This window comes from Salmo trutta, chromosome 13, assembly GCF_901001165.1.
Source record: "Salmo trutta chromosome 13, fSalTru1.1, whole genome shotgun sequence".
NCBI lineage: Eukaryota > Metazoa > Chordata > Actinopteri > Salmoniformes > Salmonidae > Salmo > Salmo trutta.
The window spans coordinates 40,111,582-40,125,166 of record NC_042969.1 but is presented as its reverse complement, the minus strand read 5'-3'; the positions used below and the strand labels follow the sequence as shown (position 1 = coordinate 40,125,166).

At 50.3% G+C, this 13,585-nt stretch overlaps 1 protein-coding gene across 1 annotated transcript in view; it reads left to right on the top strand.

The window, feature by feature from the left end:
• Positions 1–13,585, top strand: part of LOC115205773 (netrin receptor UNC5A) — a 231,584-nt gene that overhangs the window by 87,829 nt on the left and 130,170 nt on the right. The window contains exon 5 of the mRNA XM_029772088.1: positions 8,300–8,387. Within this exon, the coding sequence (XP_029627948.1) occupies positions 8,300–8,387 (88 nt within the window). The remainder of the gene's footprint in view (positions 1–8,299; positions 8,388–13,585) is intronic.

Sequence of the window (13,585 nt, the reverse complement as noted above, 5' to 3'; positions counted from 1 at the left end):
GCTGGGCTGTTGGGTTCCTCTATTAGCTCGGCTGTGTGTTCCTCTGTTAGCTTGGCTGTGTGTTCCTCTGTTAGCAGGGCTATTTGGGCCTCTGTTAGAAGGGCTGTGTGGTCCTCTATTAGCTGGGCTGTGTGTTCCTCTGTTAGCTTGGCTGTGTGTTCCTCTCTTAGCAGGGCTGTGTGTTCCTCTGTTAGCAGGGCTGTGTGGTCCTCTGTTAGCTGGGCTGTGTGTTCCTCTGTTAGCTTGGCTGTGTTCCTCTCTTAGCAGGGCTGTGTGTTCCTCTGTTAGCTGGGTTGTGTGATCCTCTGTGTAGCAGGGCTGTGTGGTCCTCTGTTAGCTGGTCCTCTGTTAGCTGGGCTGTGTGTACCTCTGTTAGCAGGGCTGTGTGGTCCTCTGTTAAATGGGTTGTGTGGTCCTCTGTTATCTGGGCTGTGTGGTCCTCTGTTAGCTGGGCTGTGTGTTGCTCTGTTAGCTGGGCTGTGTGTTCGTCTGTTAGCTGGTCCTCTGATAGCTGGGCTGTGTGTGTTCCTTTGTTAGCTGAGATGTGCGGTCATCTGTTAGCTGGGCTGTGTGGTCCTCTGTTAGCAGGGCTGTGTGGGCCTCTGTTAGCTGGGCTGTGGGTTCCTCTATTAGCTCGGCTGTGTGTTCCTCTGTTAGCTTGGCTGTGTGTTCCTCTGTTAGCAGGGCTATTTGGGCCTCTGTTAGAAGGGCTGTGTGGTCCTCTATTAGCTGGGCTGTGTGTTCCTCTGTTAGCTTGGCTGTGTGTTCCTCTCTTAGCAGGGCTGTGTGTTCCTCTGTTAGCAGGGCTATGTGGTCCTCTGTTAGCTGGGCTGTGGGTTCCTCTGTTAGCTTGGCTGTGTGTTCCTCTCTTAGCAGGGGTGTGTTCCTCTGTTAGCTGGGTTGTGTGATCCTCTGTGTAGCAGGGCTGTGTGGTCCTCTGTTAGCTGGTCCTCTGTTAGCTGGGCTGTGTGTACCTCTGTTAGCAGGGCTGTGTGGTCCTCTGTTAAATGGGTTGTGTGTTCCTCTGTTAGCAGGGCTGTGTGGTCCTCTGTTAGCTGGGCTGTGTGTTCCTCTGTTAGCTGGGCTGTGTGGTCCTCTGTTAGCTGGGCTGTGTGTTCCGCTGTTAGCTGGGCTGTGTGGTCCTCTGTTAGCTGGGCTGTGTGTTGCTCTGTTTGCTGGGCTGTGTGGTCCTCTGTTAGCTGGGCTGTGTGTTGCGCTGTTAGCTGGGCTGTGTGGTCCTCTGTTAGCTGGCTGTGTGTTCCTCTGTTAGCTGGGCTGTGTGGTCCTCTGTTAGCTGGGCTGTGTGTTGCCCTGTTAGCTGGGCTGTGTGGTCCCCTGTTAGATGGGTTGTGTGTTCCTCTGTTAGCTGGGCTGTGTGGTCCTCTGTTAGCTGGGCTGTGTGTTCCGCTGTTAGCTGGGCTGTGTGTTCCGCTGTTAGCTGGGCTGTGTGGTCCTCTGTTAGCTGGGCTGTGTGTTGCTCTGTTAGCTGGGCTGTGTGTTCCTCTGTTAGCAGGGCTGTGTGGTCCTCTGTTAGCTGGGCTGTGTGGTCCTCTGTTAGCTGGGCTGTGTGTTCCTCTGTTAGCTGGGCTGTGTGTTCCGCTGTTAGCTGGGCTGTGTGGTCCTCTGTTAGCTGGGCTGTGTGTTGCTCTGTTAGCTGGGCTGTGTGGTCCTCTGTTAGATGGGCTGTGTGTTGCTCTGTTAGCTGGGCTGTGGGTTCCTCTCTTAGCAGGGCTGTGTGGTCCTCTGTTATCTGGGCTGTGTGGTCCTCTGTTAGCTGGGCTGTGTGTTGCTCTGTTAGCTGGGCTGTGTGTTCGTCTGTTAGCTAGTCCTCTGTTAGCTTGGCTGTGTGGTCCTCTGTTAGCAGGGCTGTGGGTTCCTCTGTTAGCTGGGCTGTGTGTTGCTCTGTTAGCTGGGCTGTGTGTTTGTCTGTTAGCTGGTCCTCTGATAGCTGGGCTGTGTGTGTTCCTTTGTTAGCTGAGATGTGCGGTCCTCTGTTAGATGGGCTGTGTGTTGCTCTGTTAGCTGGGCTGTGTGGTCCTCTGTTAGCTGGGCTGTGTGTTCCTCTGTTAGCTGGGCTATGTATTCCTCTGTTACCAGGGCTGTGTGTTCCTCTGTTAGCTGGGCTGTGTGTTCCTCTGTTAGCTGGGCTGTGTGGTCCTCTGTTAGCAGGGCTGTGTGTTCCTCTGTTAGCAGGGCTGTGTGTTCCTCTGTTAGCTGGGCTGTGTTCCACTGTTAGCTGGGCTGTGTGTTCCTCTGTTAGCTGGGCTGTTTGTTCCTCTGTTAGCTGGGCTGTGTGGTCCTCTGTTAGCTGGGCTGTGTGTTGCTCTGTTAGCTGGGCTGTGTGTTCCGCTGTTACCTGGGCTGTGTGGTCCTCTGTTAGATGGGCTGTGTGTTGCTCTGTTAGCTGGGCTGTGGGTTCCGCTGTTACCTGGGCTGTGTGGTCCTCTGTTAGATGGGCTGTGTGTTGCTCTGTTAGCTGGGCTGTGGGTTCCTCTGTTAGCAGGGCTGTGTGGTCCTCTGTTATCTGGGCTGTGTGGTCCTCTGTAAGCTGGGCTGTGTGTTGCTATGTTAGCTGGGCTGTGTGTTCGTCTGTTAGCTGGTCCTCTGATAGCTGGGCTGTGTGTGTTCCTTTGTTAGCTGAGATGTGCGGTCCTCTGTTAGCTGGGCTGTGTGTTGCTCTGTTAGCTGGGCTGTGTGGTCCTCTGTTAGCTGGGCTGTGTGGTCCTCTGTTAGCTGGGCTGTGTGGTCCTCTGTTACCAGGGCTGTGTGTTCCTCTGTTAGCTGGGCTGTGTGTTCCTCTGTTAGCTGGGCTGTGTGGTCCTCTGTTAGCAGGGCTGTGTGTTCCTCTGTTAGCAGGGCTGTGTGTTCCTCTGTTAGCTGGGCTGTGTTCCTCTGTTAGCTGGGCGGTGTGTTCCTCTGTTAGCTGGGCTGTGTGGTCCTCTGTTAGCTGGGCTGTGTGTTGCGCTGTTAGCTGGGCTGTGTGGTCCTCTGTTAGCTGGGCTGTGTGTGTTCCTCTGTTAGCTGGGCTGTGTGGTCCTCTGTTAGCTGGGCTGTGTGTTGCTCTGTTAGCTGGGCTGTGTGGTCCCCTGTTAGCTGGGTTGTGTGTTCCTCTGTTAGCTGGGCTGTGTGGTCCTCTGTTAGCTGGGCTGTGTGTTCCGCTGTTAGCTGGGCTGTGTGTTCCGCTGTTAGCTGGGCTGTGTGGTCCTCTGTTAACTGGGCAGTGTGTTGCTCTGTTAGCTGGGCTGTGTGTTCCTCTGTTAGCAGGGCTGTGTGGTCCTCTGTTAGCTGGGCTATGTGGTCCTCTGTTAGCTGGGCTGTGTGGGCCTCTGTTAGCTGGGCTGTGTGTTCCGCTGTTAGCTGGGATGTGTGGTCCTCTGTTAGCTGGGCTGTGTGTTGCTCTGTTAGCTGGGCTGTGTGGTCCTCTTTTAGCTGGGCTGTGTGGTCCTCTGTTAGCTGGGCTGTGTGTTGCTCTGTTAGCTGGGTTGTGTGTTCCTCTGTTAGCTGGGCTGTGTTCCTCTGTTAGCAGGGCTGTGTGTTCCGCTGTTAGCTGGGCTGTGTGGTCCTCTGTTAGATGGGCTGTGTGTTGCTCTGTTAGCTGGGCTGTGGGTTCCTCTGTTAGCAGGGCTGTGTGGTCCTCTGTTATCTGGGCTGTGTGGTCCTCTGTTAGCTGGGCTGTGTGTTGCTCTGTTAGCTGGGCTGTGTGTTCGTCTGTTAGCTGGTCCTCTGATAGCTGGGCTGTGTGTGTTCCTTTGTTAGCTGAGATGTGCGGTCATCTGTTAGCTGTGCTGTGTGGTCCTCTGTTAGCAGGGCTGTGTGGGCCTCTGTTAGCTGGGCTGTGGGTTCCTCTATTAGCTGGGCTGTGTGTTCCTCTGTTAGCTTGGCTGTGTGTTCCTCTGTTAGCAGGGCTATTTGGGCCTCTGTTAGAAGGGCTGTGTGGTCCTCTATTAGCTGGGCTGTGTGTTCCTCTGTTAGCTTGGCTGTGTGTTCCTCTCTTAGCAGGGCTGTGTGTTCCTCTGTTAGCAGGGCTATGTGGTCCTCTGTTAGCTGGGCTGTGGGTTCCTCTGTTAGCTTGGCTGTGTGTTCCTCTCTTAGCAGGTGTGTCCTCTGTTAGCTGGGTTGTGTGATCCTCTGTGTAGCAGAGCTGTGTGGTCCTCTGTTAGCTGGTCCTCTGTTAGCTGGGCTGTGTGTACCTCTGTTAGCAGGGCTGTGTGGTCCTCTGTTAAATGGGTTGTGTGTTCCTCTGTTAGCAGGGCTGTGTGGTCCTCTGTTAGCTGGGCTGTGTGTTCCTCTGTTAGCTGGGCTGTGTGGTCCTCTGTTAGCTAGGCTGTGTGTTCCGCTGTTAGCTGGGCTGTGTGGTCCTCTGTTAGCTGGGCTGTGTGTTGCTCTGTTTGCTGGGCTGTGTGGTCCTCTGTTAGCTGGGCTGTGTGTTGCGCTGTTAGCTGGGCTGTGTGGTCCTCTGTTAGCTGGGCTGTGTGGTCCTCTGTTAGCTGGGCTGTGTGGTCCTCTGTTAGCTGGGCTGTGTGTTGCTCTGTTAGCTGGGCTGTGTGGTCCCCTGTTAGCTGGGTTGTGTGTTCCTCTGTTAGCTGGGCTGTGTGGTCCTCTGTTAGCTGGGCTGTGTGTTCCGCTGTTAGCTGGGCTGTGTGTTCCGCTGTTAGCTGGGCTGTGTGGTCCTCTGTTAGCTGGGCTGTGTGTTGCTCTGTTAGCTGGGCTGTGTGTTCCTCTGTTAGCAGGGCTGTGTGGTCCTCTGTTAGCTGGGCTGTGTGGTCCTCTGTTAGCTGGGCTGTGTGTTCCTCTGTTAGCTGGGCTGTGTGTTCCGCTGTTAGCTGGGCTGTGTTGTCCTCTGTTAGCTGGGCTGTGTGTTGCTCTGTTAGCTGGGCTGTGTGGTCCTCTGTTAGATGGGCTGTGTGTTGCTCTGTTAGCTGGGCTGTGGGTTCCTCTGTTAGCAGGGCTGTGTGGTCCTCTGTTATCTGGGCTGTGTGGTCCTCTGTTAGCTGGGCTGTGTGTTGCTCTGTTAGCTGGGCTGTGTGTTCGTCTGTTAGCTGGTCCTCTGTTAGCTTGGCTGTGTGGTCCTCTGTTAGCTGGGCTGTGGGTTCCTCTATTAGCTGGGCTGTGTGTTCCTCTGTTAGCTTGGCTGTGTGTTCCTCTCTTAGCAGGGCTGTGTGTTCCTCTGTTAGCTGGGTTGTGTGTTCCTCTGTTAGCAGGGCTGTGTGATCCTCTGTTAGCTGGTCTTCTGTTAGCTGGGCTGTGTGTACCTCTGTTAGCAGGGCTGTGTGGTCCTCTGTTAGCTGGGTTGTGTGTTCCTCTGTTAGCAGGGCTGTGTGGTCCTCTGTTAGCTGGGCTGTGTGTTCCTCTGTTAGCAGGGCTGTGTGGTCCTCTGTTAGCTGGGCTGTGTGGTCCTCTGTTAGCTGGGCTGTGTGTTCCGCTGTTAGCTGGGCTGTGTGGTCCTCTGTTAGCTGGGCTGTGTGTTGCTCTGTTTGCTGGGCTACGTGGTCCTCTGTTAGCTGGGCTGTGTGTTGCGCTGTTAGCTGGGCTGTGTGGTCCTCTGTTAGCTGGGCTGTGTGTTGCTCTGTTAGCTGGGCTGTGTGGTCCTCTGTTAGATGGGCTGTGTGTTGCTCTGTTAGCTGGGCTGTGGGTTCCTCTGTTAGCTGGGCTGTGTGTTCCTCTGTTAGCTGGGCTGTGTGGTCCTCTGTTAGCTAGGCTGTGTGTTCCGCTGTTAGCTGGGCTGTGTGGTCCTCTGTTAGCTGGGCTGTGTGTTGCTCTGTTTGCTGGGCTGTGTGGTCCTCTGTTAGCTGGGCTGTGTGTTGCGCTGTTAGCTGGGCTGTGTGGTCCTCTGTTAGCTGGGCTGTGTGTTCCTCTGTTAGCTGGGCTGTGTGGTCCTCTGTTAGCTGGGCTGTGTGTTGCTCTGTTAGCTGGGCTGTGTGGTCCCCTGTTAGCTGGGTTGTGTGTTCCTCTGTTAGCTGGGCTGTGTGGTCCTCTGTTAGCTGGGCTGTGTGTTCCGCTGTTAGCTGGGCTGTGTGTTCCGCTGTTAGCTGGGCTGTGTGTTGCTCTGTTAACTGGGCTGTGTGTTGCTCTGTTAGCTGGGCTGTGTGTTCCTCTGTTAGCAGGGCTGTGTGGTCCTCTGTTAGCTGGGCTGTGTGGTCCTCTGTTAGCTGGGCTGTGTGTTCCTCTGTTAGCTGGGCTGTGTGTTCCGCTGTTAGCTGGGCTGTGTTGTCCTCTGTTAGCTGGGCTGTGTGTTGCTCTGTTAGCTGGGCTGTGTGGTCCTCTGTTAGATGGGCTGTGTGTTGCTCTGTTAGCTGGGCTGTGGGTTCCTCTGTTAGCAGGGCTGTGTGGTCCTCTGTTATCTGGGCTGTGTGGTCCTCTGTTAGCTGGGCTGTGTGTTGCTCTGTTAGCTGGGCTGTGTGTTCGTCTGTTAGCTGGTCCTCTGTTAGCAGGGCTGTGTGGTCCTCTGTTAGCTGGGCTGTGGGTTCCTCTATTAGCTGGGCTGTGTGTTCCTCTGTTAGCTTGGCTGTGTGTTCCTCTCTTAGCAGGGCTGTGTGTTCCTCTGTTAGCTGGGTTGTGTGATCCTCTGTTAGCAGGGCTGTGAGGTCCTCTGTTAGCTGGTCCTCTGTTAGCTGGGCTGTGTGTACCTCTGTTAGCAGGGCTGTGTGGTCCTCTGTTAGCTGGGTTGTGTGTTCCTCTGTTAGCAGGGCTTTGTGGTCCTCTGTTAGCTGGGCTGTGTGTTCCTCTGTTAGCAGGGCTGTGTGGTCCTCTGTTAGCTGGGCTGTGTGGTCCTCTGTTAGCTGGGCTGTGTGTTCCGCTGTTAGCTGGGCTGTGTGGTCCTCTGTTAGCTGGGCTGTGTGTTGCTCTGTTTGCTGGGCTACGTGGTCCTCTGTTAGCTGGGCTGTGTGTTGCGCTGTTAGCTGGGCTGTGTGGTCCTCTGTTAGCTGGGCTGTGTGTTGCTCTGTTAGCTGGGCTGTGTGGTCCTCTGTTAGATGGGCTGTGTGTTGCTCTGTTAGCTGGGCTGTGGGTTCCTCTGTTAGCAGGGCTGTGTGGTCCTCTGTTATCTGGGCTGTGTGGTCCTCTGTTAGCTGGGCTGTGTGTTGCTCTGTTAGCTGGGCTGTGTGTTCGTCTGTTAGCTGGTCCTCTGTTAGCTTGGCTGTGTGGTCCTCTGTTAGCAGGGCTGTGTGGTCCTCTGTTAGCTGGGCTGTGGGTTCCTCTATTAGCTGGGCTGTGTGTTCCTCTGTTAGCTTGGCTGTGTGTTCCTCTGTTAGCAGGGCTGTGTGGTCCTCTGTTAGCTGGGTTGTGTGATCCTCTGTTAGCAGGGCTGTGAGGTCCTCTGTTAGCTGGTCTTCTGTTAGCTGGGCTGTGTGTACCTCTGTTAGCAGGGCTGTGTGGTCCTCTGTTAGCTGGGCTGTGTGTCCCTCTGTTAGCTGGGCCAGACAGCTGTCTTTCTCCACTTTCAGCCCTCTGGGTACTGTAGGGGGGTGGGGGGGGGGGGGGTGTAGTAGAATCCTTGGTAGTAGAATCCTTGGTAGTAAAGATCCTTCCAGAATCCTTCCTCGTAATGTTGACCAAAATCAGGTTGTAGGTTTGGCGTTTTGATTTGGAGTAAAGGTTATGTTGTGGAGGGTAGTATCCTGTATATGTCCTGGTTTATACAACCCTAAATCTATCTTTTATTAAAAACATGCTGAACAATTCAGGAGCTCATGACCTCTCTCTGTCCTGTCTCGCTTTCTCTCTCAAATTCAAATTGCTTTATTGGCATGAAAAAACATTGCGTCAATATTGCCAAAGCAACAATGTTTACAATAGTCATTATAATAAAATAATTAATAATAATAATATCAATTGGTAGTAAATAATAATACAAAAAAAAACAGCAATAAAATTGTAAAAAAAAAAGGCTAAACATGAAAAATGAAACTATAACTAACTTAGAACTAATCTCTCTGTCTGTCTGTCTGTTTGTCTCTCTCTCTGTCTTTCTGTTTGTCTTTCTCTCTGTCTGTCTGTTTGTCTCTCTCTCTGTCTGTCTGTTTGTCTCTCTCTCTCTCTCTGTCTGTTTGTCTCTCTCTCTGTCTGTCTGTTTGTCTCTCTCTCTGTCTCTGTCTGTTTGTCTCTCTCTCTGTCTGTCTGTTTGTCTCTCTCTATGTCTGTCTGTTTGTCTCTGTCTGTCTGTCTGTTTGTCTCTCTCTCTCTCTTTACATGTACTGTATGCTGTCACATATTGTATGCACTGAGGTGCGGTCTTCTTCTGTGGTGGTGTTATTTGTGTTATGATTAATTCTTCTTCTTCTCGACTGTTGTTGTTGTTTAGGCATCAGCCTGCTGATCCCTCCAGAGGCCATCCCCAGGGGAAAGATCTATGAGATATATCTCACCGCTCAGAAGACAGAAGATTTAAGGTGGGGCTTTTTAACTCTAACTAACTGGCTGTTCCCCTGCTGTGTGACTAACTGGCTGTTCCCCTGCTGTGTGACTAACTGGCTGTTCCCCTGCTGTGTGACTAACTGGCTGTTCCCCTGCTGTGTGACTAACTGGCTGTTCCCCTGCTGTGTGACTAACTGGCTGTTCCCCCGTTGTGTGTGGTGTGTGTGTGTGTGTGTGTGTGTGTGTGTGTGTGTGTGTGTGTGTGTGTGTGTGTGTGTGTGTGTGTGTGTGTGTATCCACGTATACCACGGCTAAGGGTTGTTCTTATGCACGACGCATCGCGGAGGGCCATATAATGTACCACAAACCCCCGAGGTGCTTTATTGCTATTATAAACTGGTTACCAACGTAATTAGACCAGAATAGAAAGAGGAGTGGGAGGCCCCGGTGCACAACTGAGCAAGAGGACAAGTGCATTAGTGTCTAGCTTGAGAAACAGACGCCTCACAAGTCCTCAACTGGCAGCTTCATTAAATAGTACCCGCAAAACACCAGTCTCAATGTCAACAGTGAAGAGGCGACTCCGGGATGCTGGCCTTCTAGGCAGAGTTGCAAAGAAAAAGCCATATTTTGCGGGTGCTATTTAAGGAAGTTGACAGTTTCTCAAACTAGACACTCTAATGTACTTGTCCTCTTGCTCAGTTGTGCACCGGGGCCTCCCACTCCTCTTTCTATTCTGGTTAGAGACAGTTTGCGCTGTTCTGTGAAGGGAGTAGTACACAGCGTTGTACGAGATCTTCAGTTTCTTGGCAATTTCTCGCATGGAATAGCCTTCATTTCTCAGAACAAGAATAGACTGACGAGTTTCAGAAGAAAGGTCTTTGTTTCTGGCCATTTTGAGCCTGTAATCGAACCCACAAATGCTGATTCTCCAGATTCTCAACTAGTCTAAAGAAGGCCAGTTTTATTGCTTCTTTAATTAAAACAACTGTTTTCACCTGTGCTAACATAATTGCAAAAGGGTTTTCTAATGATCAGTTAGCCTTTTAAAATGATAAACTTGGATTAGCTAACACAACGTGCCATTGGAACACAGGAGTGATGGTTGCTGATAATGGGCCTCTGTACGCCTATGTAGATATTCCATAAAAAATCTGCCGTTTCCAGCTACAATAGTCATTTACAACATTAACAATGTCTAAACTGCATTTTTTTATAATTTTATGCTATTTTAATGGACAAACATTTTGCTTTTCTTTCAAAAACAAGAAGAATTCTAAGTGACCCCAAACTTTTGAATGGTAGTGTATACTATATATATATATATATATATATAAAATGTGTCCACCACTGTGACCAAACACGCAACCTTCTGATCCAGAGGTATTATGGGATTACACCCATCTGCTAACCCATCCACAACGCCCAGGCAAAACCCAAGGCTACTGGATGGTAATAGCGCTCACTGTTGCCACTAGTGACCAGTTGTGACGTCCATCAGTCACTCTTCTGCCTGTGCGTGTTTGTTATTCCATAAGGATTAGCTAAATGTGGCTACCATTACGACTAGATTTAACCAATAAGGCTGAGGGGGTGTGGTATATGGCCAATATACCACGACTAAGGGCTGTTCTTATGCACCCAGCTTATAATGTCTGTTATACCACGGGGCTGTCAGCCAGTCGGCATTCAGGGCTCGAAACACCCAGGTTATAATGTCTGATATAACACGGCTATCAGCCAGTCAGCATTCAGGGCTTGAAACACCCAGTTTATCATGGTAAATGAATAACAGGGCATGCTTTATACAAGTGCTGCTCTCTTTAAGTGAAATTAATTGTTGGGAAGCAGCTGTTTACTCAACGGGGTAAATTATTGCTCCTGGGTTCAGAATAACAAACAAACACACTCATACACACACACACACACATACTCATACACACACATACACACACACACACACATACACACACACACACAATCATACACACACAGGAGAACATACAGTGAGGGAAAAAAGTATTTGATCCCCTGCTGATTTTGTGCGTTTGCCCACTTACAAAGAAATGATCAGTCTATAATTTTAATGGTAGGTTTATTTGAACAGTGAGAGACAGAATAACAACAAAAAAATCCAGAAAAACGCATGTCAAAAATGTTATAAAATGATTTGCATTTCAATGAGGGAAATAAGTATTTGACCCCTCTGCAAAACATGACTTAGTACTTGGTGGCAAAACCCTTGTTGGCAATTACAGAAGTCAGACGTTTCTTGTAGTTGGCCACCAGGTTTGCACACATCTCAGGAGGGATTTTGTCTCACTCCTCTTTGCAGATCTTCTCCAAGTCATTAAGGTTTCGACGCTGACGTTTGGCAACTCGAACCTTCAGCTCCCTCCACATATTTTCTATAGGATTAAGGTCTGGAGACTGGCTAGGCCACTCCAGGACCTTAATGTGCTTCTTCTTGAGTCACTCCTTTGTTGCCTTGGCCGTGTGTTTCGGGTCATTGTCATGCTGGAATACCCATCCACGACCCATTTTCAATGCCCTGGCTGAGGGAAGGAGGTTCTCACCCAAGATTTGACGGTACATGGCCCCGTCCATCGTCCCTTTGATGCAGTGAAGTTGTCCTGTCCCCTTAGCAGAAAAATACCCCCAAAGCATAATGTTTCCACCTCCATGTTTGATGGTGGAGATGGTGTTCTTGGGGTCATAGGCAGCATTCCTCCTCCTCCAAACACGGCGAGTTGAGTTGATGCCAAAGAGCTCCATTTTGGTCTCATCTGACCACAACACTTTCACCCAGTTGTCCTCTGAATCGTTCAGATGTTCATTGGCAAACTTCAGACGGGCATGTATATGTGCTTTCTTGAGCAGGGGGACCTTGCGGGCGCTGCAGGATTTCAGTCCTTCACGGCGTAGGGTGTTACCAATTGTTTTCTTGGTGACTATGGTCCCAGCTGCCTTGAGATCATTGACAAGATCCTCCCGTGTAGTTCTGGGCTGATTCCTCACCGTTCTCATGATCATTGCAACTCCACGAGGTGAGATCTTGCATGGAGCCCCAGGCCGAGGGAGATTGACAGTTCTTTTGTGTTTCTTCCATTTGCGAATAATCGCACCAACTGTTGCCACCTTCTCACCAAGCTGCTTGGCGATGGTCTTGTAGCCCATTCCAGCCTTGTCTACAATCTTGTCCCTGACATCCTTGGAGAGCTCTTTGGTCTTTGCCATGGCGGAGAGTTTGGAATCTGATTGATTGATTGCTTCTGTGGACAGGTGTCTTTTATACAGGTAACAAGCTGAGATTAGGAGCACTCCCTTTAAGAGTGTGCTCCTAATCTCAGCTCGTTACCTGTATAAAAGACACCTGGGAGCCAGAAATCTTTCTAATTGAGAGGGGGTCAAATACTTATTTCCCTCATTAAAATGCAAATCAATTTCTCCACCCTCTCCGAGTTGGGCATCTCCGGCGCGGCTCACTCTTGGATTGCATCCTACCTGACAGGTCACTCCTACCAGGTGGCGTGGCGAGAATCCGTCTCCGCACCACGTGCTTTCACCACTGGTGTCCCCCAGGGCTCAGTTCTAGGCCCTCTCCTATTCTCGCTATACACCAAGTCACTTGGCTCTGTCATATCCTCACATGGTCTCTCCTATCATTGCTACGCAGACGACACACAATTCATCTTCTTCTTTCCCCCTTCTGATAACCAGGTGGCAAATCGCATCTCTGCATGTCTGGCAGACATATCAGTGTGGATGACGGATCACCACCTCAAGCTGAACCTCGGCAAGACGGAGCTGCTCTTCCTCCCGGGGAAGGACTGCCCGTTCCATGATCTCGCCATCACGGTTGACAACTCCATTGTGTCCTCCTCCCAGAGTGCTAAGAGCCTTGGTGTGACCCTGGACAACACCCTGTCGTTCTCCGCTAACATCAAGGCGGTGACCCGATCCTGTAGGTTCATGCTCTACAACATTCGCAGAGTACGACCCTGCCTCACACAGGAAGCGGCGCAGGTCCTAATCCAGGCACTTGTCATCTCCCGTCTGGATTACTGCAACTCGCCGTTGGCGAGGCTCCCTGCCTGCGCCATTAAACCCCTACAACTCATCCAGAAAGCCGCAGCCCGTCTGGTGTTCAACCTTCCCAAGTTCTCTAACGTCACCCTGCTCCTCCGCACACTCCACTGGCTTCCAGTTGAAGCTCGCATCTGCTACAAGACCATGGTGCTTGCCTACGGAGCTGTGAGGGGAACAGCACCTCCGTACCTTCAGGGTCTGATCAGTCCCTACACCCAAAGAAGGGCACTGCGTTCATCCACCTCTGGCCTGCTGGCCCCCCTAACTCTGCGGAAGCACAGTCCCGCTCAGCCCAGTCAAAACTGTTCGCTGCTCTGGCACCCCAATGGTGGAACAAGCTCCCTCACGACGCCAGGACAGCGGAGTCAATCACCACCTTCCAGAGACACCTGAAACCCCACCTCTTTAAGGAATACCTGGGAATAGGATTAAGTAATCCTTCTAACCCTCCCCCCCACCCTCCCCCCAAAAAGATATAGATGTACTATTGTAAAGTGGTTGTTCCACTGGATATCATAAGGTGAATGCACCAATTTGTAAGTCGCTCTGCTAAATGACGTAAATGTAAATGTAAATGTAAATTTATAACATTTTTGACATGCGTTTTTCTGTATTTTTTTGTTGTTATTCTGTCTCTCACTGTTCAAATAATCCTACCATTAAAATTATAGACTGATCATTGCTTTGTCAGTGGGCAAACGTACAAAATCAGCAGGGATCAAATACTTTTTTCCCTCACTGTATCTCTTCAGTAGTAAATTAGGATTCTGTAGTTTACCATAGAGTAAGACTGTAATTTATTATCAGTAGTTTATCACCATAGAGTAAGACTAGTTAATTCTCAGTAGTTATTGCCATAGAGTAAGACTGTAGTTTATTCTCAATAGTTGATTACCATAGTGTAAGACTGTAGTTTATTACCATAGAGTAAGACTGTAGTTTATTCTCAGTACTTTATCACCATAGAGTAAGACTGTAGTTTATTCTCAGTAGTTTATTACCATAGAGTAAGACTGTAGTTTATTACCATAGAGTAAGACTGTAGTTTATTCTCAGTACTTTATCACCATAGAGTAAGACTGTAGTTTATTCTCAGTAGTTTATTGCCATATAGTAAGACTGTAGTTTATTCTCAGTAGTTTAT